The following is a 25,982-nucleotide window of genomic DNA, read 5'->3' on the forward strand; positions in this document are numbered from 1 at the left end:
TGAGCTAGAACTTAATCTCAAGATGCTGAGTGTTTTGAAATGCCTTTTTTAGTACTCATAAAGGTGCAGGGTTTCTTGTTCAGAATGTGTGATCGTGCTTAAAAAAGTCTGTGTCCTGATAGATGTGTGCTAAAATGTTTATAATGAAGCTGTACCACGCTAGTGTGGATGGTAAGTCCCTTCTGTGTTTCCCAATGAAATGCTATTTACAGTCACATTTTTGTTCAGACTTAGTACTAACAGTTCCATCTTCCCAGGTCAACTTCAGTATAAAAAAACAAAAAAGACAAACCCTACCTGGCTTATTTTTCTGTAGCTACTGTCTTATATATCAGTACAGCAAAAAAGTGTTTGCTCTTGGATCAGAGAGGCACAGTGGCTTTGACAGGAATTACATTGGCAACACGTTTTTGTCACTTGGACTACTCAGAACCATCTGCCTGTTCCTCCTTACTTGTCTGTACAAATCTTGAGTATTATCTTCAGTGTTCTTTCATTGTAAGCATGAAAAGCAGTAAATGGGCTAGTCAGGCAGATAGCCAGCTATTAAGTGTTTGTGGTAACATTAATCAACGAGCTGGCAAATGGTGGCATACTGCTGCATATTGAGTTGTTCTATGCGGTACTTGCTTTTGGGGCTTGCCACACAAGAAGAGTAACAGTGAACAGGGATGATGATTCAAGGTAAATGCTTGCTCTTCTGCTGGCCAATTTACTGACGCTGTTGGGATCAGTAGCAGAACTACTGACCAATATTTTTCTTTAAAACATTTCCTGATGCCTTTACCTGTTAGCATGGTGATTTTTCATGCAGTTATCACAAACCGGTATACAAATTCTAAATGCCAGGATCAGTTCTGTAACTGATAAAGCCACTTGTGGAGCAAAATGCAAAAGCTGTGAGCACTCAGTCTTGGTTTGTGCCTGAAAGTAATGATGTTTTTATCCTTTTTAACCTTTGAGGATTTTGCATGTAATTATCTAATCCGAATCTTGTCCAACCTCATGATTCTGTTACTTGCCAGCAAGGTATCTGATTGAAAGTGGATAGGTACGCTATCTTACTATTGTCAGAAGGCTTTAATAAAACAAAGCAAAGTCTGTAATCATGGCTGCAAATGTGCTACTTCAGGAAAGTTTGAGTTGTTTTTTTTTAACATTTGTATATCAGATTAAGTATTTCAATGAAATATTTAATAATAGTTACCATTTATTCTCTTGAAAAACACTGGCAGTCAGCCTCAGGAAGATTCAGTTTTTCTTGGTGTTTGTATTAGTGTATAGAAGTCTGTTTCTGCTGGCATCTCAGTTCAGATAAATACTGTTAGAAGAGAATATCTTAAAATTATGAAGTACTGACTAGCCAGGCACTATAAAACTGGATGGCCTTGCTCAAAGGATAGAGGGGACTCTTGACAGTGTGTGAAGTAGTCTCCCATATCAAGAGGCTGTTCTTCAAGGGCTGGAAGTACTTTGCAAGAAGTAACCAGGCTGTGCTTCTCAGGTTTTTAACAGAACAGAGCTTGTGTCATTATAATGATAACCAAAGTCTTGCACCACTGAGTTTGTCTAATGGATGTTGCTGAATGATGAAGAATCAGATCACTGAGCAAGAGGCAGACAGAGGAAGTGAAGTGTGTGTATGTATGTTATAAAACTGGGAGGAAAGGCATGGCAGAAGTCAAAGGCTCAGCAGAAAATGTGTCAGAGAACGCAGAATGTGTCACCTTTTGCTTGTAAACAGCAGAATTTAAGTAGAATTGGGGTCTACCTCCTTTACTAGGCTCAGTGGAATAACCCCTTGCACCTCCTACCATACTGTCTTCCCTTTTCTGCTGTAAGCTTCCTTTCTTCATTCTCCTGTGTCGTGGTTTGGGTTGGAAGGGCCCTTCAAGATCATGTAGTTCCAATGCCACTGCCATGGGCAGGGACACCTTTCCGTCGACCAGGTTGCTTAAAGCCCCTTCCAGCCTGGCCTTTCAACACTTAAAACACTGTTCTCTGCTGTTTTGGTTTGGGTTTTTGTTGTGTTTTTGTTTGGTTGGTTGGTTTGGTTTGGTTTGGTTTTTGTTTGGGGGGGGGGGGTGGTGGTGGTGGTGAAATTTGTTTTGTTTTTCATAAAACTTGTAGCAACTTGGACAACTTCAGTTAAATTTGGTAAAGGGGATATTAATGGTCTTCACTGGAATCGAAAGGTGCCAGGCAGGAGGAATGGATTTGGACTGCCAAACAGTCTGCTCATACATACCTTTTTCCTTCGGAAACCAGACTGGAAAAAAGCATTCACAGGGCTGGACAGTGAAAGGAAACAGGGCAGCACAGGAAAAGGGAGGCAAGATTGTATAATTGGCAACATTAAGACTGAAGTCAACAAAGGGTGGAAGAATTAACAAAAATTGACATTTCCAAAATACATGGGAAATTTCACAACTAGGTAGCAAGAGGATTGTACTTCTCTAAAACTTAAGTGTGGGTTGTAACAGGTATTTATCACCATAGTAAGCAGGTTGGGGCTACCTGGGTGTGGGTATCTCTCAAGACATGTATACAAGCACTAACTTGTTAAACCTGCCAGCCTACTGTTTTAGTAGCAATATCACAGGAATGCTGTTTCTTTGAAAAGGGAGCACAAAGGGCAAACAAGTTACTTGATTTCTACAATGTAAGTTCAGAGAGATGGTTGAGGGAAATGGTAAAACTTGCTGTTCTTTCATGTTCTTCTTCCAAAGAAAACATCTTAAATAAAATATTGGATCTGCCTGGTGGGAGTATGGCTCCACAGACAATTATCTGCGTCATTTTGTTGTTTCCCTGACATTAATATTTTGCAATTCACATAGTTTCCTACCACAAGGTTTTGTAAAGGGGATAAATAGATAAAGGGAGAGTGGTGGCAGATGCATTTCTGTATGACCAGGCAGTTTGAACATAGCTTCTGGGTAGATCTACCTGAATGTTATCCTGATGTTACATAATGACTTAAACCCCAAATCACCTATAAGATCACTTCAGAACTGCAAAACTCCCTGGTGCAGGGTCATTGAGTATATGAATAAGTTGTCCAGGGAAGCCATAGAGTTACCATCCTTGGAAGTTACTGAGATCTGAATGGAGAAAACCCTGAGTAACCTGGTCTGAAACCGATACTGACTGTGATTTGAGCAGGGGGTTACTAGAGATCTCCTGAGTTCCCTTTCAGCCTGAATTGTAACTCTGTGTATTATTTTCTTGCAGTTGTCACATTTATTTAAAACTTGAAGCTGCCAATGATACAAACCATCACAAGTTCTTGAGCATTTGGCAACTTTGACTCAGTGGTTTTTGTGACTATGAATTTTTGTGAACTTGCGCTGCCTAACAGCACAGGCAGGAGTCGTCAAACTAGAGCCATAGGGTAGCTCCGCCACTGAAGCAGTAGTTATCATAAACCCAGTGGGGTTTGGGGTTTTTTCCACTATATTGTAAAGGTGCTAGGTTTTGTGATTCCAGATAGTAAATTACTGACATATATTGAATGGTTCAATATCTGAACAGAAAGTAGAAATCCAAGACATACCTCAACACTTCTTATTTTTAACCACAGTTTAGCTTGGGAGAAGTTGTCCTATTATTTTTTGAGGATGGTATTGACAATACAATCTTTCCCTGACTTGTCAGAAATGAGAGGAAATTTGACATATGCTTCTGACCTTGACAGAGGCTGACATGCACCCATTCCCAGGGTAGCAGTGTAGAGTGTCTAGTCTGTTGTCTCAGATAGTCTCTGCTGGCAGTTGATGCAGCTTTTGATCATTCTGAAGCAGTCTTCAAATATCTTTTATCAGGTGCATAATACAAATTGACTGCAGTGTAGCTGCACTAGCTAACAAACCTATTTACCTGTGACTGCACTTCAAATTATGTTTTCAAATCATTCAAGTAGATGTTTTCTTTTTGTGCAAACAAAATATCCTAGTCGCATTTATCAAGGGAAGAGGAGAATATGATCAGGATAGAATTTGTTTGCAGGTAGAGAGTTATGTCTTTCAAACAAACCATGGGTTTCAATGAAGAAATAAATGCTGGCATTTAATTTCCCATTATGAGTATTGGCCAAGGCATCGACTGTTTCTGTTTTGTATTATACTCTTGAGAGCATACGTTTCTTGGCTCCTTAAAACTAGTGGTTTTGTTGATTTGGGGGTTTTGGGGTTTTTTTTGTTTACTTTGTCTTATTTTCTTCTTGTGTGTCCTTATGGAGAGCACCCTTCTTCCAAACAAGTGTGAGTACAATAATGTAGAATCAGCCTGAGAAAAGGCAGTGATGCATGCAGATATATTGCACGTGGAACACCTATTCCAAATTCTCATTACAGCTTCACAGTCATGAATAAGCAAAGTCTTGCAATTACTCTCAGCTAATGTTACCCTGGCAACAGTATATATAACAAAATTCAATAATCACTGCCAACAAAACCCCCAGTATAACTAGTGCTTCTGTTTACCAGGATGAAATACCTTCATTAAGTATTAAATCAACTCCAAATAGTCCTACTTTTAATATTGGGATCAAAACTAATCAGTAAAGTGTAATTATTCATTCCAGTATATGGAGAGAAGTTGGCTTTGAGTTCCCTCTTTATAAAGTAGTGATATATAAAAGGAGAAGCTGGAGCTTTTTACCAGCTTTATGGTACATCACTGTGGGTATATCAATGACTTGGCATCATTCTAGCAAGCACAGTGAGCACAGCTCTCTGATACTTTATGTTGCAAGTTTCTGCTCCCTTCTTTTTGACAGTTCTGCATATGCTACTGATCTGGATACTAGAGAGTGGAGGAACAGCAACCTCCTGGCGTGGGAGCAGGAAAGCAAATTGGAAATAATTTTTTATTTAACTTACTAAGAGGTAAAAATTGTTCAATCCAGTACTTAAAAGCAATAGGTCACATCTTGGTGTAAAAAGGGTTCTACTCCAAGATGCCAGTAAAGTAGATATGAGTTTAAATGAACTACTGGCGTATTGCCTCCTCTGAGCTCTGATCTGCTGCATAACCTCTATTGTTATGTCTGTGATTGTGAGATTCTGTGGATATTAGGTTTTATTCCCAAATTTTACCTCCTTTAAAGGAATCTTGGATGCCTTGACAAAGACTTGAAGGTTTTTTTCCGTTTCAGAGAAAGCCCTGTCCAATTCAAAACTTTTCTGTACATTTGAATATTCATGTTTGGCGCTCAGCCTGCTGAGAGAGATCTCTGAATGTGCAGTGTTTCTGAACACCTGCTAAACACTAAACGCCAATATGAGTTAAGTGCACAATTAACTTGTCAAAATGGTAACTTCCTTTTAGGGAGGGAACACTTTGTTGTTTTTTTTTGTGGTTTTTTTTTTTTCATTTACATCTATTAAACTAATTAATTTTAACACGTAGTACTTCAGTTGACCAATTGAAATGGAAAAAAAAAACCAACCTAGGACTCTGGCAGTTTTTTAAGTGAAATGGTAGCAGTTGTTCAATATTTCTGCCCAACTGAGATGAGTAATCTACTAGAAAATCTAGTAGTCTTGTTCTTAAATTTTGTACTTTGGATAGACAAGAAACATGCAGTGAAAGGGGTTTTACTTGTGGGGAAACCTTTTCAGTAATACCTCTCCTAAGCAGTACAAAGAAGCAGTGTGCCTACTCTTCGGTACACCAATTTCTTCTTTTTATTAGCTGTTATATGAATTTCGAAGTCTGTAATTTCCAGTTCAGACTTCCGTATCTACTGTGTGTTTGTAAAATTTGGTTTCTTTGTGTTAACATCTGAAATACATTGTCAAGGCAATGACCCCTCTTGTAGGAAGTCTGTTTGGCTTATAACTCATTAGGTTAATGATAATGTGAGTAAAATGGGAGTCTGGGTTAAATTACAAGTTGTAGTTCTGTGATGTTTTATGCCGTTGCAAATGGGAAGATATATGTTTTTAAAAACTTAATCTTTTTAGTTTAATAACGGTTGTGAAGAAGAGCAATCTTTTTTTTGTGCTTAGATGCACAAGCTGCCACTTTACAGGCACCACACTTGCTCTTGTGCCGTTTAGCTTGCACCACTGTTTTTTCTTACTGATTTGGTCTTCATAATTAGAGTAATGAATTTTTATAAATGTTGTGTATAAAACAGCAATTCTCATCCTGTGACATGATAGAAATAAATAAAATATTCTGAAAGGGAACTGGAGAGGACAAGATTGAGATCTGTAGGTACAGTGGAATTTATCAACCAAATAGTTTGAGAAATATCCTGAATCCGGTGGGACCGTAGAAACGAAGTACGTGTGGGTTAGTTAATTGCTGGACATCCATTAGGTTGCAGCCCTTCAGTACTTACTGAGATCTAGTGATTGTTGCTTAACAGAAAAGATGGTTCAAAGTAAAAATCTTAAATTAGCCACGGATTTTGTAGAAAATGGTTTCGTTGCTATCGAGTAGAGACAGTTATCTCTTGAGAGTGGGTTGTTAAAGCTTTAGAAGGTACTAGCTGAAATAATCAAAAGTAAAGCTGAACTCTGCTTAAGAGGAGAATTATTCCAGTGGCTGAAGGATAGGACAGATTTTCTCTAGGGTTTACCCATAATGAATCAACTGTCTCTCTTTCATATGGTCCTTCACTGAATCACAAAACCCTAAAGAAAGGGGGAGGGAGAGAGAAATCCTTCTGAAAGACTATTTTGCTCTCTATTTGATGGCAGCAAGGCAGAACCAAATATAGGTTTGAACTTAAAAAAAAAAAAAATAGGTTTTTTTTCTTTTCGTAATTCTACTAGTACTTGAAAACCTGCTGTTGTACTGTGTACGCAATGAATGCTTTTGACCTGTAGTTTATGCATTATTTTGGCTTAAGTTATTTCTCTTCAATAATTGATTCTTTTTTTTTTTTTCTTAAACAGCAAGACCATTTACAAAATTGGTAAAGGAAATGCAACTCCATCGAGATGACTTTGAAATTATCAAAGTGATTGGAAGAGGTGCATTTGGTGAGGTAAGAGATTCTTACTCTCAGTTGTAGTAATGTAACTGTAATTGTTTGTGCAAATGATTTCTTGCTACAGTTAACCTCTTCTTATTCTAAGGACAAAATATTCACACGGATGTGTCAGAATACTTCTAAATGTGGGATGTAGCTAGGTACTAGTGAAAGATCCCCTTGAAGAAGGGTATTAGTGCCCAGATTTGCTATTTCTGTGACTGGATTATTCTTACTTCAGTGTAGCAAAACAAGTATGGCCCGGGTGGTCCCACCTAGCAGCTGCACAGCTGAATTTGGGATCTCTTCTCCCACTTGCCATATGTAATCTTCTATGCTGCTGTAATTTAACACAGAACTGGGCTGCTTCTATGGTAGGAACGCAGAGGCTGCTCCACCCATCTGCCTGTCTTTGTAGCAATCTGGTAATGCAGAAAGACACATTTGGCTGCCTCAAAGGCTGTTCCCTGTCATCTTTGAAGATCAAAGGCTGCTGGATCTGTTTTTTGGGCAGCAAGTTGAATCATGCTGGGATGATAGGAACGCCTTGTGTTTTGACAACTCGCCAGTCACAGGACCCTGGACTGAAGCTTTAGTTCTTAATATGCTTGATGTAAGTCTCTTCAGACACAGAAGTCTGATAGGGCTTGCCACTGGCAAAGGCATTCATGAGCATGTCTTCTCCACTAGCCATAGGATACCTGAGACTTCTGGAGAACCTTAAAGACAACCCTTTCAGCATTTAAGTGCATGTAACTAAAGCCACAGATGTTAGCAAAAGAGGTTATTAACCAGATAATTTCTAGAAGTAAAGAACACCCCTTAGATTTCTTTCAGGGAGCTTCTCTTAAGCAGTGCCACACCAAAGTCAAATGTAGTGACAGCCATTAGCGGCTCACTTCAGCCTATTAGCACTTGGTTACAACTTCTGCTGCCAGTGGCTAAGGCTAGGTAGGCTTTCTTATCTTAGTCTGGTGGTGTCTGCAGAAGGAGCAGGACATGTGCAGTGCAGGGCTTTCCTTCCAAGCATGGTGTGCCCTGGACATTTCAAGATACTTCACATAGGGTTTGATTATGAAACAAAGGTATAGATAGAAAAATGCCAGGATTCTGCTCAACCTAGGTTCAGAAAGCAATGACATTTCTGTGTACATAAACACTTGATAGTGGGTGAAGTAGTAGCTTTATATCTGCATAATTCTAAGCTGTTTCAGAAACTGCTTTTGAGGAAAGCAGACACCTATGACAGAACTTAGTGTTTCAAGAACATCTCTTCATCTGACCCATCAGCTAATGATGTGATGCATAGTGAGCATAGCTGCTCAAAGAACTTGAGCATTTCAGGTAAAATGTCCAGATAAATACTAACATCTTGACATGTAAGACATAAGTTTACTTTCTAGTGGTTGTTGAACTTGGTGAGTTGCAACTTCTCCCTTCCCCACTCCACGCACCCCCTCCCCCCCCCCCCAGAGAAAAAAGAAAGTGTTATCTTAGGGTAGGGGAAATACTGCATGAAAATCAGCTAAAAACAAACACTTCAGTGGATTTTTTTTTTTTAGCTGGTGTGTGTTATTTGAATATGGCTTTTAGAGTGAAAAGTTACTGCAAAGAGTTTGGCAGGAAAAAGCAGAAAGGGGAAAAAAAATAGTTAAGTCTTAAGGAATGGCTGAAAGCTACAAATGAAGTCCAGGAAAGAGGTCTGAGCAGGGAGGTTTATGAGTAGATAAAAGGCCTAGAGAACCAAGGCAGTAGGAGGTAACAGTCCACCTCTTCGTTAGGGTTTTGATTCAAAGCAATAGCACATTTTTTAAGGCAGTGCCCCCACTTACTGCAGAATGATTTTGCTGTGCATGAGCTGGATTTCCTTTGGAAGAAACTAAACCAGAATCTCAATTCCAGGTGTGCACCAAATGTGCTCCTGGCCCCAAGGAATACGTAAGGGTCAGTCACTGGGTTTGACTCTCCTGCCAGCTTCAGAACATTTAGGTTGGGTCCAGGAGACCAGCCTAGGTATAGTCTGAAGCAGCAGTCCTGAACACCACACAGTGTAGTTGGGAAGGCTCAACACAGGCTACTTTCATCTGATGTTCTGGTCTGGCTGTGCCAAATTACTTGCTGTAGTGGCTGTGACCACTGATATCGAAAGAATTCTAGATTGGTGTTTTGGCAGTGTGTCTTTTGGTGGGATTAGAAGTGGTTTCTGGATTTTTTCAGAACTAGGCGCGTGAATGCTACAGCTATCAAAAAATGGGAACCCTTTATAGTGACTTTCAGATGGAGTCAGTGTTGGGAATGCCTTCACACAGTATAACTTTAAGGAAGGGCCATTTTCCATAGTACTTGCTCTGTTCTTTTTCCAGTAGATGTTCTCCACTTAAGGAATTGACCAACTGGACATCTCAGTACAACAGCAGATGAAGTATTCGTTAAGAACTTTACGAGGTTTCAGTTTATATGTGCTAGGGGGGAAAGGTATGACCTTTCTTGGCTTTGGATCAAGAGTCTTAAGGTGTATAAAAGATACAAATTCTGGGTGGAAACTCATATTAATAGTGTCTGGAGTGCCTGAATCAACAATGTGTTTCCTATTGTTCCATTTGAAAAGCATGGAGCTTAACTAAAGCAATTCATATATCACATCCACCCTAGTGGAAATGAAGTTTCACAGAAGTGGAATGAGAAAGTATCTTAATTTCATCCTTCTATTAGAGCTGTGAGTGCTCACAAAGTCAGTGGTGTTAGTTATCTGTCAATATCAAGTTATCTTGTTCATATTTCAAAGTGTTAGTTTATAATTGTAGCAGCTTGAAACTTCTTTATCAGTTTAAATTATGCATCATTGATTTTTAAGTTCATTATCTTTTAATCCCACTTGCCAGAGAGTATTTAATGCTTTTTGCTTAGGAATGAATCCTTTGACCCTTCTGTATACAACATTGCTACAACTGCCAAATATTATAAGCATTATAAAATAGCAATTATATAAAGGTTGACATTTCATAATAAGAAACTAAAATCTAGTTTCTTGAGGGACTTGGGCCATCTGACTTGTATAAAGCAACACTTTAGAAAACTGAATGGGGAAGCTGTAAGTAATTTTTCTGTACGATGTTCAGACATACATAGGAACTATGTTAGAAATTAGTTGAGGGGTTACTAGTATTTATAAGGTTATTCATTTGCTCTTGTTAAAAACAAACAAATAAAAAAATCAAGCAACAGAAAAAAATGACCCAAACACAAGCATCTGCTAGAAGTAAACTTCAAAAATACCTATAGAATATCTGTTAGAATGCATAAATAAATCAATCAGAATTAAATTAAACATATTAGTATTAGAATTAAGTAGTTTAAATTAAATGCTGAACAGCTAAACAAGCAAGTCTTCAAAAAGGATGGAAACTACATTCCGTTCTCAGTTTAGCTACTTTGGACTTTTTGGAGAGTGCCAGAGGCTTTCATCTTACCAAAGAACTTTTGCATAAGTTGTATGTTTGATGGAAGACAGCTTAAACAAACTAAAGGTGTGATATTAGTTATTAGTTTGTATCACTGGTTAATTTTTGCAGCATAACATGCAAGCCAAAGAAACAATGTTCTTTGACCAGAGAGAAAATTTGAAAGCACGTGTGAGCTTATATCCATGAACACAACTGCAAAATCAGTGTCTAATTTAAGGCTGATTGATATAATCACCAGCACATATCTGTACTGACATGTCAGTGCCTTTATCTTCCTTTCTCCATTTTAAACCAGCAGAACTCAGCCTGGTTCTTTACGCTTTTTTTCAGCAATAAGAGAAGAAAGCCCAACTGGTAATCCAAAACTGAGTGAAAGCTCTTATAGCACAGGAGATATGAGAAAGCAAATGAAAAAATGTTTCTTAAGTTCTCATAATTATGCTAGGACAGAAATAGCCTAGCTCAGAACCTAGAGATTTCTTCTGTAGCCACCTGCCAAAACACGCAGGTCTCCCTTTTCTCATAAACTAAGCCAGCCACTTTGCATGCAGGATAAGCTGAATGTCTGAATATCCTTTACAGCAATGTTTAAGGCTCTGACTTCTGGAGTCACTGCCTTGAGAACATAATTTATTTTTTTCAGAAGTTTCATAGTTATGAAGTTTAAAATTTGAAATGTTATTTGAGTGCATGACAGAATAGCATGTAACCTGAAATGTTAGCTCTAAGAAGGATAAACTACTTGTGGCTCTTCCTGTGCTCCTAGGATATATTTGCTTGGGTGTATACCCAGCTGGGTGGAACATTTTAATGAGTGCACCAATGTTACTTTTTTTTGTTTGGTTGGTTTGTTTTGGTTTTTTTACAGGTCATATAGGCAGATAGCTCATGTGCAGAGGGGCAATCTCCATGAGGAATAAAGCTACTAATGATTTAAAAGCAGAAGTCTCTTTGTAGACAAGAATGAGTATGTTGTATAGGGTGAACTAGTGAAAATGCACATTCTTTAGGAGATTTAAACAATATGAGCACAGACTGGAAAACTCCAGCTTTTAAACCTTTAAAAAAGCATGTCAAACCAAAAAAAGAACAAACTACCTGTGGCTTGAAGTTCACATGTGCCCAGCTACTTCTGTCTAGAAATATTGTGGACCATTGTTTGAAATGAAATAACGTCCTGAGAGCCTGTGCTTAGTGAGGTTGTGCTTACCTGAGAAACTTATGCCAGCCTAAGAAGTGCCTTCTGTGTGCTTGGTTTTTGCTTCTGCCTGCCAAAGGAACTGGAAGTACTTGTGCTGCAGTATAGTGAGAGAGATAGGAGAAGGGTCTTGTGTATGAGAACTGTCTGGCTCTAACAACTTGCACTTGCTCCTTTGCAAGCTTTATCTGACCCCTTAGTAGTGTAAGTCTTTAAGATCACTCTTCTTTTGTGTGAAGGACCAATTAGACATGCTGCTGTAGATTAATGTATTTCAGTGAAGAGCAGTTGTTGAAAGAACTGTGTCAGAATGTGCCTAGGTTGAGAACTTGGATTGTATAATGTGGCTGACACCTCCTGGAAATTTGGCAGCATGGGGACTGAAGCAATTGTTTTCCTTCCCTTGTTTGTTAGCAAGGACCTCTTGAATGAGCAATGCTTGCTGTGGTTGCAGCAGAAGGGTGGAACTGCTTGTTCTTGCTTAGCACAAAAATAACTAAAACTCTTAATGTGCCCCACCTAAGTATTACTGCTCTGGATGGATTAGAAATACCTTTTGATATAAATGCTGTTGTGTACAGAGTTGATGTGTGTAGTATTTAGTAATAGTACATGTCATCTCGACTCAGGATGCTTAGTTTGAGTCTCACTTGGAATCAAAAGACTTAAAAAATGTGTTTCCAGAAGAAAATAAATAATGGTTGAGAGAACAAGACTGATCTTCTTGTTTCTGTTATATTATGTGGTTCCTAATGAGAATGATTATCCAGGACATAAAGAGGAGACCAAGGTATTCAATGACTTTTTTTGCCTTGGTCTCTACCAGCTAGAGCTCCAGTCATACTGACCAAGTCACAGAAGGCAAAGGCAGGGACTGGGAGAATGAAGAACCACCTGCTGTAGAAGATGAGGTTCAAGACCATCTAAGGAACCTGAAAGTGCACAAGTCCATGGGACCTGATGAGATGCACCCATGGGTCCTGAGCGAGCTGGTGGATGAAGTGGCTACACCACTGTCCATCATAATTAAGAAGTGGTGGCAGTCCAGTGAAGTTCCCACTGACTGGAAAAGGGGAAACATAATCCCCATTGTAAAAAAGGTTAAAAAGGAAGATCCAGAGAACTACAGGCTGGTCAGTTTCATCTCAGTGCCTGGCAAGATCATGGCGCAGTTCCTCTCGGGAGCTATGCTAAGGCATGTGAAAAATGAGGAGGTGATTGGTGACAGCCAACATGGCTTCACTAAGGGCGCTAAGGCATGTGAAAAATGAGGAGGTGATTGGTGACAGCCAACATGGCTTCACTAAGGGCAAATTGTGCCTGACAAATTTGGTGGCCTTTTACGATGGGGCTATGGCAGTGGTGGATAGGGGAAGAGTGACTGATGTCATCAGTCTGAACTTTTGCAAAGCATTTGACACTGTTCCGCATGATATCCTTGTCAATAAACTGGAGAGACATGGATTTGAGGGATGGACCACTGAGTGGCAAAAGAATTGGCTGGATGGTCACACTCAAAAGAGTTGCAGTCAAAGGCCGCCAGAGACGAGTAGTGTTACTCAGGGTTCAGTAGTGGGTCCAGTGATATTTAACATCTTTGGTGACATGGACGTGGGATTGAGTGCACCCTTAGCAAGTCTGCTGATGACACCAAGTTGTGTGGTACAGTCAACATGCTGGAGGGAAGGGATGCCATCCAGAAGGACCTTGACACACTTGAGAAATGGGCCAGTGCTAACTGTGTGAAGTTCAACAGACCAAGTGAAAGGGCCTTCACCATCTGGAGTACTGTGTTCAGCTCTGAGGTCCCCAACATAAGAAGAATGTGGACCTGTTGAAGCAAGTCCAGAGGAGGCCAGAAAAATGATCAGAGGGCTGGAGCACCTCTCCTATGAAGACAGGCTGAGAGAGTTGGAGTTGTTCATCCTGGAGAAGAGAAAGCTCTGGGAAGTCCTTCTAGCAGCCTTCCAGTACCTAATGGGGACTTTGAACTGGAAGATGGTAGTTTTAGATTAGATGTTAAGAAGAAGCTTTTTCCTGTGAGGGTGGTGAAGCACTTCCAGAGAAGCTGGATGCCACATCCCTGGAAGTATTTAGGGCCAGGCTGGACAGGGCTTTGAGCAGCCTGGTCTAGAGGGAGGTGTCCCTGCCCATGGCAGGAGGGTTGGAACTACATGATCTTGAAGGGCCCTTCTATCCCAAGCCATTCTATGATTCTATAATACACTGGCTAGGGGTGCAGTGAGGCTCGAAAGTGAATATGCAAAATCTAAGCTTCCTGTGGACAGGTGTGCTTGGCAGTAAGACACAGAGCTGTTTGTGTGTTTTCCAACTGGTAATCACAGCTGTAGAGTACTGAGTTTAATGTTTTTATGTTCTTCCAGAAATTAACCTGGGGCATAGTGAGCCTACAGACTGCAATTAAGGCTGTCTCTCTATTCAGAAGCTTTGGTGATTGGTATTAAGTACCCAGCAGGGACTGTGACTTCCTACATTGTAGGTTAACAGAATTCATTGCACACAACGTATGACACTCCTCATCCAGCTATTCAAAGAGTTGAAGTATTCAGAATACGAAGCAGAAGAAATATTTAATTAGCTTTGCTTTTCTACAGTATGCTCTTCCCCCACCCCCCCAAAAAAAAAAAAAAAATTAAAGCAACTACTTTCTGCTGTGGAAATGGATGAAGAAAGAAGCTGCTTTGTTCTGAAAAATGCTTCAAAAGAGCTGGTTGCTATCTTGGTTCTCCCCAGCTCCGTGTCTGTTTGTATGGCAGCACCAAGTTACTATGGTGACAGGCAGGTTGCAAGGAGCTGGAGAGGCACGGTTCATTGTAGTGCTGCTGCGAGGCCAGCCATTTGTCTCCGCAGCCCCCCCAGCTGCTGAGGAAGAGCTTAGGTATTATTGAGGGCCTTTATTCTTTTTTTACAGAACCTTTCTTGGCTGGCACTTGTGATTTCTTATTTGCAAATCATGAAGATCCATGCTGTGTGCTCAAAAAATAGATCTTGCTTAGGAAATGTGTACCATGGTGTATGAACCCTAGCAAAAGACGCTCTGGTTGCTCATTTTAAGTGTAGAACAGACATAGGAAAACTGAGAGCGCTGTCCAGACCAGTTTTCCCTCAAAGATGCAGTATTAAAGCCGTTAACTAATGAGAAGCATATCAAAGACTTTTCGTATCCAAGACTATTAGGAGCAGTTCTTGCAGTGTTTTTTCAGTAGATAGTATCCGAGGTATCAATAGCATGACACAGAAATAGAATAAGTGGCATAAACAAGACTTAACTGAGGGAAATGACTGTTATATTCAATTATGAACCTGGTAATAAGACATTACGCATAAATTGTTTACAATTGAAATGACGTTTTGTCTCTTCTCCCAGTTGAAAGGCTTGTCTAATACTTCTGCTCAAATGTCTAAAGCCATTCCAAGTTCCTGCCAAAGGTTAATTCATGGTAATTTTACACTATTTTATCCGTGTAATTTTATTGTCCATTAGGCTAAGCCAATCTTTTATCTTTTGTCATCCTTACAACTGATGCTCTTCTTTCCAATTTTATTTGTAGGTAACAATCATATCCACTTTTTTCTTTTAAACAAGTAAAGCTTTTCCTTTTCCTATGGTGGTATGAGAGGCTCTTTAGTTCCTTGATCATCTCAATATTCTGCCTTCACATCTGCTCCAGATAGAGTATTTCTCTGAGGTGTGGCTCTGTGTGCAGTTTCCAGTGAGTCTGTATTTCTACAGAGCACTAATGTTTGCCTATCACTAGTGGTGTGTATGTGCCTGTGAATTCTAGAGTCACATTTGTCTTTTTAAAAACCATGTGAGCATGGTTCCCAAGAATCTTTTTATTAACTATCTTAATTGTTTTCCGTATATCCAAGCTTGCATTTAGATGATGTCTGCACTTTCACACGCCATACTTATTACTGCTTACTAATGCTGATTGTGTCACTCAAAGGGCAGAGTACAGTGGCGGGAAGTTCTGTCATATTTGTAGAGGCTGATTTGGTGCCTGATTCCCACCACATAGTTTTCATCAGGGCATGAGGAAATGTAGAAAACAGATTAGGATGGCTTTGCACACTGCAGCCCTAAATGTCGGTATCACGTGGCTTTTGAAGATCAAAATGCAACTAAATACTTCTATAAACCAATTCAAGAAGTAAAGTACTAGCTTTTGCCAAAGTCCAAAAATTATATTTTAGCTCTATTGGTTCTTTTTTATTGCAGTACAACTGAAACAGCTTTGAGGCAAAAAGTACAGGGAAAAAATGGATGGCAGGAATAATACAAATCTGATAGGGTGTTATGGCTTGTTGTGGTTGTAGCTACCACAGCTGGCTCTCACTCATGCTTTAGCCTCAGTAATCATACATTTTTTGACATAAAACATGTTTAAAGTTGGTTGAAGTGCAGGCACGAGCATTCATTAGGCTTTCTGAGGTCTGTGAGAAAACTATACTTGATCTTTATTGCAGTGCTCCTGTTGTAGTGAATCTTTAGCATGATGAGTCACAGTGACAATAATCAAATCAGCTGGTAACAGTTTAGACCCATTAAGGTCTTGCCTAGAAAGGGTGGGTGGGGAGATGTAGTGGTGAGGGAACTCCTGCATCTGGCATTTTTCCTTGTCAGTCTTTTAAGACTTGGTAAAGCAGAAGCACCTAAATCTCTTTCTACCACACTGCTCTATGATGGTTTAGTATTCAGAACTCCTGATTCTCCATCCCAACATAGCATAATGAGATACAAGTTGGGTAAGTTAAAATTCTTAATTTGACACAGGTATCAGATAAAGTTATTCTGGGTCAAAGATGTGTGGATTAGTTAGCCCACATCCCATCCCTCTGACCAGGTAGAGAGGTGTAGGAAGAGAACCCAAGGACAAACCAGAGCTGAACCCTCCCAGGCTTCCAGCAGCAGAGGGTTCAGGGGCTCGCTAACCACAGTGGTCAGTAGTCACTGAGACTTCTGCTATGTGTGTTACTCAGGTAATTAAGCATTTATTTACATACTGTCTGAATACTTCACTGCCCACAGCAGCCTGTGGCTGAGTACGAGAACTGTTGTGTGGCAGTAATACTTCCTTAATTAAAATTTTATTTGGTGCTTTTTGATTTCTGTGTTATGAGAAACAGCAAATAATTGTTCTGTATTCATCTTCAAGACATTCATGGTTTTGTGTGCCTGTCATAGCTGTTATCTTGTCCAGGCCTGGAATATTTTAGGCTATTAAACCTTTTTCAGAAGCTAATTTATACCTCTGCTTGTGCCTTTTTTTTTTTTTTTTATTATTTTTTCTTTTCATTATCCTTAACATGAGTTTTTTTCTTTTAACTTCTATTACAGTGTAGGTTATAATAGGCATGGAAATAAAGAATGAACTAATCAAAATTAAATCCTGGTCTTTTACAGCCTGTGCATAATGTAAGCACTTGTTTGGCCAGTTGGCTTTTAAACTTTGAAGATAGAAGCAATGCTTTTGTTCTTAAAGTAGTTACTTGCAGCAGTGTACAAATCCGTATCCTTTAGAATGCCTCTGAACACTGAGTATTTTTTTCTTATGTTAGTAGATGAATTGGATTGGTATGTAGTATAGGAGCCATCATATTTACAACCTGACATCTTGCATGGTTAGCACCACTGCAATATAAGAGACGTCTGTTTGATCTTGCAAAGCAGCCACAGTAGTTATTATAGTTGAATTTGAGCTATGCCAGAGAAAGGGGAATTAATACAGAAGTAAGAAAAAACACCACCACCGCAGCATGTCGGAAGCAGCCAAAGCATTATGTGACAATTGTAAACTTAGAAATACTGCCACCTGATGAAGAAAGGAAAAGAAAGCTAGCTTGAGGACACACTGAGGTGTTTTATGGAACTACAGCTATAGGATTTCTTGCAATATTGCAACAGTATTCTTGCTTATATTACTACTGAGTTTATCAAGGCATAAATTAGTTTGTGCTTTCATGTTTTAGTTAAGACATCACTGAAGTTTGGGTTTTGTGAGGCAACTTCTGCACCTTTCAGGTTTATTTTCGGAGATAAAATTCTTGGGCAATTCTGTATTTTGCTGCATGGTTGTATGATTTTTTTCTGCTGACACAAGAAGCTGTCCCGCTGTCACCCTTACAACTAAAGCAGCAGTATGTTCACTGGTGACATATAACCACTTAATGTGAAAATATGAGTCAACTTGCCTTTTATTAATTCTACTTTTTCTTCTACAGAAGGCAATTATCTTCCTCCTGAAGGTTTAAATTAAGCTTTTCTAAGCAGTCCCTTTCAGTTGAAAATAAATAGCACTAGTATAGATAGCAACTGGGGAATTGCTAAATAGGTCCTACAGACTTGGCTTCCTTTTTAGTTTTTATTCTTTTTCCAGGACTGTTCTCATTTTCTGCTATGCTAAAGTTTGCTCAGCTCCTCAGCTGTGCATGTTCTCGATGCCAGGCTCACGTCATTCCTTAGTAGTGGAGCATGCTTTAAACTTCATCCATCCTGCAGTGCTTTCAGGCAGTGATGGCCTTAGATAAAGTGCAGTAGATGAGTATCTGGGTTGTGACTTGTGCACTGTATTTCTATTTAAACAGTAAAGCAGTTCTAGTGTTGTGTTGTAATGGAACTTGAATAATGCTACTTCAGGGCTTGTAGAGCTATACTTGCGAATTGCTTCTGCCCCAGAGCTTTTGTTTGCCTGCAGCAGGTAATTGCACTCAGTTCTGGACTGTACCTTCTGTGGAGATGGGGATATTTTCTGAGTTGTCATGTTCTATATGGAACAGAGTTTAAAATGTGTAGTGGGTAGTGTCAGCATCTTGCAGTTCCACGAAGCTCTTAAGGTAGTTTGATTTACAGCGTGCTTTCAGCTGTATCAGGGTAATGATTCAATTAAGTGTATAGAGAGAGGTTGTTACAATGGCTTTTAGCTGCAAGGCCATGGTAAGGCTAGGAGCAAGGCTATATGTTTTGGACCATTACTAAAGGTCAGTGTTAAACAGTTTCAAGTGCCAGAGAACCTCATGTGTTTGGTTGAGACCTCATCTTACTTATCCTGCCCCCACAGCATGAACAGTGTCTGCAGGAGGTGTTTATAGGCCAGGAGACACTGGAATGGAATGTATTAGTGGATATTCTACATCACTTAAAGAAGCTTCTTTTTAGTGCTGTCTTTCCCAGCTGCGTTTAAGGCTAGGTTCACATCTTTCCTGTGACAGGTACCTGCTTATTCTTTTCTTAAGTCAGGTTTCCGTTACATGACTGAGTGCAAGTGTATGCTAGTTGTCACTCATCTGTTTATGTGACCTGCTGAGTGGAGCTTCATGCACTGAGTGGTGGAGGCTTAGGTATGCATCTGCTGAGAGGTGTCTGTCTACATATGAATGTCCCGTTCTTGTGTTACTGGAGGAGCAGTTTCCCCCTTATCTGGAATTTCTTTACTGGGAAGGTGCAGAGAGATCTTACATTTACCTCTTTCCTCCGTGAGACTTCTGGCTTTGTATATCGTTGCTCTGCTTGATTCTACACTATTCCAGCCTTGGTTTATAGTCAACATCTTAGAGTTGCTGTAGCTCCTGAATCCCTTATAGATAAAGAGATTTTAAGCGACAGAAGAGGCAAACTGATGTCATTCTGTTAGTTTTCCTGCTGCTATTCAGAGCTCTGTTGGAAGCAATGCAAGCTGTTTGGTCTTCTGCTTCTGAAATGGAGACTGCCTGAGAAGCAACAGAAATACTCAAGCAGTCCATGTATAGTCCTATGAAAATGCTGCTCTCTTAGTCATGATGCCTCCTTTTATTTCGCCAGCTGGAAAAATTTTGTGGAAATGATGGCTTTACTACAAGAAGAATTAGTTTTGGTCTTGGAAAATTCAAGTCCTGGTCAAAATAAAGTCTTTGCATTCCTAAGCCTTGAAGTTTTTTTATTATTCTATTTTTTTCTTCCACTGTACAGCTCTGTGCACAGCTACTGTTCATAACAGACCTGTCTAAGCAAGTCTAATACACAGGATGTGTAGTAATATGCTTCAAGCAAAATGATGAATAAGTAAATGGATACTGTTTTTACTTCTTTTTAAATAACTGCATACAGTACATAAAAGCATGTTCATTTACAAATATCTTTCAAGTTTCTGAAACCTGAAATGTGACAACAAATTAGTCAAATGTAGTGTATTTCTCTTGACAGCAGCCTCTGTTGTTTTCTTAGGCTGCCCTTTTAAATGTTGCCTCATTGGCGGAAAGCATGGCACACAAGCACTGCTTGTTCTTGGCAAACAATGCAGCTTTACTGCGCATCTTCATATGAAAAGTTTCATGCTCCTTCTATATCATCGCCCTGTACTTGATCGTGAAGCACTTGACCACACATAGTGTGCTGTGCATCAAGCACATGCTGATAATGTAGGAGGAACATAAAAGGAGCAAAGACTCGAGCTGTAGTTTATGTGTGTGTTGATTGCTGATGACTCCTTAGTAATTTACTAATTTGTGAGCATTAAGCTGTTTGAAAACTGCATTTCTCTGACTGTGCTTTTGTGTGAATATTAAGCTGTTTAAATATTGCATTTCTCCAACCATGCTTTTGTTAAATAAAGATACCTTATTATTTCAGGTTGCAGTTGTTAAAATGAAGTGTACAGAGCGCATTTACGCAATGAAAATTCTCAATAAATGGGAGATGCTTAAAAGGGCAGAGGTAAGTAATATGGTTCTTTAATGCAGAGAATTTTTTAAATGGCATTAGGAAAATTACACTGAAGCTCTTGAAGATTAGGAAGAATTACTTTGTGAGCATAGGAGCTGGATTCTTTTTTCTTTTTTCCTTTTTATTTTTTTTTTTTCCTTAAGCTGTTTTAATGCAATCAAGTCTGACAGTCCCTTCCAGGCATCTGTTGTTCTCAGCACTACTGCGTATTCATTTACCAGACAGTCTGCCCTAGTTCTTAACCTGAATTTATTGGCCAGATTTTTGTTTACAATAAAGGCAAGTTAAAGGCTACATGAAAGCTGAGATTGGTGCTCCTATGACATTTACAGCAGTATACAAAAACATCTTGAAAGGTCTTTTTAATCCTGCATTCAGAAAGCATACATTAAGGATCTTTGCATCCTGCAGTTTGTAACAGGATTTATATAACTGGTGAAACTATAAGTAAATATTTTGGAATCACAGCTTCAGACTCTAAAACAAAACGTGTTAAGAAGGTAAATCTGTTTAAGGAGGTTATTTTTAATAAAAGGAGTTGTACAGTGTCACAACAAATTATGTAAATGTGAACGGGTACTTAACAGATTAGGAAATGACCTACTAAGAATATGCCATGGGAAGTGGTATATTCCTGGGATACCTACTCTTGCATGAGGAAAACCTTATGGCAAGTGTAATATTACAGTCAGCAGGTAAATGAGCAATAGATTTGAGGGGAAAATGCATGTAGTGCATTGATACTTGCAGCAGTTCTGTTAAGGGCAAAGGCTAGCTGCTTGCTGAGGGCTGAGCATGCTGACCCTTCCCTGTCCCATTCTTCTCTCCCCTTCTGACACCACCTCCCCCCAGTCTACCCTTCCTAGTCCCTCCCTTCCTTTTAGCGAGTCATTGCCAGCTAGCTCTTTTCCTGTGAATAAATCTCCTCCCTTGTGTTAAGCCCCTCTCTACCACAGCCTTTGCCTGATTTAGTCACACTTTGTCCATCGGACCATGCTCTGCTTTACGGTGGCAGCCACTGCCACTCGGCGTTTCTTTGAGCTGTCAGGAGAGTTCACACTCTTGGCTGTGTTGCATCAGCGGTTCTGCATTAAGCCTTCCCCTGTGTGGAAGAAATTCAGTGCCCTTTCGACACAGATTTCAGTTGGGTTAATTAATTGGTCAGTATAGAATTGTTTTAAACCCAAATGCTTGTAGGACTTCTCAAACTCTAATGAAATACAGCTACTGCTGGCTTACCTCAGTCCTTTTTAAAGTGATTTAATTAAATGGCCTATCTAAGTACCTGAAACTTTTACATGTAGAGATGTTCTGAGTAGACAGCTGCCTACACATTATCTTCAAAGTGTAGAGCTGACTCCTCTTACCCTGTCAGGCAGGCACAACAGGTAGAAGAGGGTAATCCACCAAGAAAAATGTGAAGTGAGCAACAGTTTTCCCAAGTAACAGTCCAGCTAAGTTCTCTTTCTGCTGATTTTTCCCCAACTGCAAAGGGTAATAAACTGTCTTCTCTGCTGTGCCCCATTGTCTTTTCCTGTTCAGTTAGCTGGCTTGATTTGGCTTTTCTGGATAAGCAAAGGTTTATAACCTGCATATCAAGTTCATAAAACATCTGGTCATTAAAATTCCCAAATGTGGTAAAACTTGTTAGTTTTTAAAATGAAGCCTGCAAGAATAGAGTAGCCTCTTAAGCAGGCAGTTCCACTGAAAAGCAGACTTTGTCTGTTTCCGTATCCGCTGTATGAGTGGTCTAAGAAGCATGTTGTTATACTGGTTTGTTTGTTTTGTATGACTCATTAAATGTAGCAAAAAGTTACCTAAATACTGCTTATTTGTGTACTAGCTGCAAGAAAAAAAACATATGGTCAGAAACCACTAAAATACAGTAAAGATTAGTGAGTGTCAACTGACATCCATAAATTGGTTGCAAGTATATAGGCATGCCGTTTATATTGATAAGGTGGACCATTTGTATTCATTGTTCTGACAGCAGAATACATAGTCCTTAGTGTATTACTGTCAACAGTTGCAAATAAGTCCTGACTGGCTGATGAGGTAACCTGTCATACTTTTTCAAGTCACGTCTCAAGGCCTTTTAAGCTAGAGTAAGGAGAGAAGGAGAGTTTTATACTTTGAATTTATGATGCGAACTGTTCAGCAGCTTTACTGGTTTTGAAGTGTTCATAACATTCCCTCGCTATTTGAGGTAGCACAGTGAACTGGATCAAGGAACTGATGTCTTCAAAAATAAACAAACTAGTTTTCTGTGTTGGCAGCCTCTTTGCATCGTGGTGCCAGAAGAACTGAGAAGTGCTGTGCTCTGGTGCTGCGGGCAGAGGATAGGATTACTTAGAGCTGCTGTTGCTGCCAAACTTTTGCAGAGTGATACTTTGGCCTTGCATTCATAAACCGTTAAACCACTCTCAGTTAACATTTAATTACAGTTTACATCTGCCTGCACCAATGATTGCTAACTTTACAATGTGGCCACAGTATGGTCATTTTCAGTAGAAATGTAAACTGACTTTTGCTTCCTTAGGGGGAAAACTGGTTGAGATACCTTTACGAGATGCAATCAGTATATGATAAAGCTTAGGCTTCCCAGGCACATTCCTTCTGTAGTACATTTTCGAAGACATCTGGACAATTGACAATGACAAACAAAAAAATTAATTACTATCTAGAACTCAAACGCTTGAGGCTGCAGCTGCTGAATATCCTCGTAATGGCTGTCTGAATTGAGAGTAGTGGAATAGTCCTAGGGTCCTGCATCTTGATGGTTCTGATCCAGTAAAAGTGTTAATGTATTTCTGTAAAGGAGGACTTGCTTAAAGTTATGAAAGTTGGTTTTATGTAAAGATGTTGGGAAAGCCTGTTACACAGAGCTTCCTTCTCTGAAGTTTTGCAGCGTACTATTTGAAGTAGAGGAAAGATTATTGAAATTAAATGCACTATACTGGACAAAGGTAAGACGATAATAGAATCTGCTTATTTCCTATAGTGTGTTGCCAGTGTCTGGAGCTGTAATGTAAGAATTAATCTCTTTTTTGCAAAGGTCTTTTTAAGAAGAACCAGTCTTACCTTTGTAGAGCTGTTGTCTTTCTGATACAGATTGTAGTGACAAGTTACATTTTTCTGGCTCTTAAAAATACAGTATGGAACGAAGATTCAGTGTTGACTTGAATTGGTTTGTGGGCATTTTGATGGTTTGAGGGGGTTGTGTGTTGGTTGTGGAGGTTTCTTTTGGTTTGGGGAGGGTGGGAAGGGAGGTGTTGTGTTGTTTTAGGGTTTTTTTGTAAGGTTGCAGTCAGGATTAGAGTGACTGAATGCTTGACTGCTGGTCTGCAGAGATTCCCTAGCTTGTCACTTGTGCATACTGAATTCCGATGAATAGAGACCTCTGTTCAGTAATTTTAAATAATCCCATAAAACATCCATATATATTCATCCTGTGAAAACTACTTGTTGATGTTGACAATGGCTTCTCCCCTTTCTCTTCCTTTAGACAGCTTGCTTCCGAGAGGAGAGAAATGTCTTGGTGAATGGAGATTGTCAGTGGATTACTACGTTGCACTATGCCTTTCAAGATGAGAACTATTTGGTATGTTTGATTCTTCTGTCGATAAAAGCTTTAGGTTATGAAAGAACTTTATTTTTGGTGCATTTAAGGATATTAGTGCAGTAAATCAGTCTGCGTCATGCCTCACAGCAGTGTTTCGACGTCTTGTTTTCTCCTTGAAGAAAGACTTCAAAGGGACTGACTGTAACTCCAGGAAAGTGAGAAATTCACATAGTACATAGTATATAGAGGTTAAGTTAAGCACCTTTAACTAATCTACCCTTGTATAAAATATATCAGGCTTAAGTTTAATGTTTTGGATAATATTGCATTGAAATAATTTGAGAGGTGTTAACTCTAAAAGTAAGAAATATTTTTATTTTTATTCTAAACTATCAGAATGCCTTTTGAAGCGAGATTTTCTTAAAAAATGGCAAAAGGATTTTAAATATTTATTTTAAAAATTGTTACACTGGTATTTTAAAAGTCTCAGAACTAAAAAATAGCCTATTTCTTTAAAGTATTTAATACACTTTTAAATGAGCAGATTGGTCTTATTGGTAGCCAGAGAGACTTCAACAACCAACAACTCCTATTACATTTTTGAATGATGTCTTACTAACTGTAACGTACATACAAGTTACGCTTACCTTAGTCACAGAAGTCAGAGAAGTCCTGATCAGGAGCGAAGTCAGTAAAGCCCCAACATACTGCAATATACTGAGCCATACAGCTTCCATGTGGCTACCTGAGGTGGGGTTTGCAAGCCTGCTACTTCTGTAACAGCTGGCATAGTTGAAATGTGAAAGTTTTCACCTTCTCAGCACTTTTTAGATAGGACACAGTAGCAAGTCATGATTGTAAATAAGAAAAATGTTATGATAAAAGGCTGCAAATGAGTTTAGGAACTAAGTATAGAAAAGAGTTAGAAAATACTCAAACATTTTCACAGATGCTGAAACAAAACAGTTTACAGTTATTTTGACTGTCATGTTTAAAGTATTTTCAGAATAACAAGCACATCTAAGCAAATAAGTAGTCAGGTCTTAGACCCTCATTTACAGGATATTTCCATTGAATGCTCTGTGATAGATCCAGGTTTTCAACTTCCCAAAGGCTAGTTATCTCTCACTGCCTCATGAAGATAGGTCATGATTTCAAATTCCTTCAAAACCAAGCAGCCTTCAGGCTTACATAAGAATAACCTAACTTAAATGTAACGTATTTCCAAGTAGCTTGTAAGAATGTAGCTACCTAAGAAAAAAATTAGTTGTACAAGATAGCAAGCAGTAGTGGTGACAGAATAAAGAGGAATCTAGTGTTGCTAATACCATCTTGTACAAATCTGTTCCAAGCCAGCTACAGCAGTATGATGCATTTCTTTTCCTGAAGCTCCCAAAGACATTTAGATGTTGAAGTTTCACTTGATGGCAGAATTTAGACATCTAGAATCTAATTTAAGACCCAGTATCTAAGAAAGCAACAACTCTGTGTGACAGCCAAAGTCAGCAGATTCCCAGCTTGCCTGAGGTCTGGTTCTGCATGCTGCCTTCTAATTTGGTCTGTTACTCAGCATCCATCTCATGTAATTGTCTGGTGCTCACAGATGGAGTAATTCTGCATCTCAATCACTCTGTTGTAAATGATGCATGAAAAAAGGTGAAACACATCAGGAAGTGACTTTTGTCCAAAAGCCTGGACAGAAGGTTCTCTTCCACACCAGTGGTTCACTCGTCCAGGGGCTAAAGGATCTCTTTTAGTTCTCTGCTCAGCTTGAAGAAGTTCATAGCCATGTTTTTCCATATCTCAGTAGAGTGCTGTCATGTTACAGAACCTGGACAGATTGCATTTACTTTTTAGCTGTGCTGTTAATCTTGATCCTAGTAGAATGGAATGCAAAGCTGAGAACAAAACAAGAACAGGCATCAGAGCTTGATTCTCCAACCTGGAGTGGGCATCAGTACCCTGAAAGAGAAAGCACTAGGTTCTGGAATCTACTCCCAGTGATGTTTGTGCATTATAGCTAGTGATTCTTAAATACAAAACCACGT

At 39.3% G+C, this 25,982-nt stretch overlaps 1 protein-coding gene across 12 annotated transcripts in view; it reads left to right on the forward strand.

The window, feature by feature from the left end:
• The window catches only part of CDC42BPB (CDC42 binding protein kinase beta), a 100,847-nt gene that overhangs the window by 21,508 nt on the left and 53,357 nt on the right, over positions 1–25,982 (forward strand). For all 12 annotated transcript variants that reach the window (XM_065685143.1, XM_065685146.1, XM_065685144.1 and 9 more), the window contains exons 2-4: positions 6,912–7,003; positions 20,280–20,363; positions 23,878–23,973. In XM_065685143.1, coding sequence (XP_065541215.1) covers positions 6,912–7,003; positions 20,280–20,363; positions 23,878–23,973 — 272 coding nt within the window. The remainder of the gene's footprint in view (positions 1–6,911; positions 7,004–20,279; positions 20,364–23,877; positions 23,974–25,982) is intronic.

The sequence above is a fragment of the Lathamus discolor genome, chromosome 6 (genome assembly GCF_037157495.1).
Source record: "Lathamus discolor isolate bLatDis1 chromosome 6, bLatDis1.hap1, whole genome shotgun sequence".
NCBI classification, from domain to species: domain Eukaryota; kingdom Metazoa; phylum Chordata; class Aves; order Psittaciformes; family Psittacidae; genus Lathamus; species Lathamus discolor.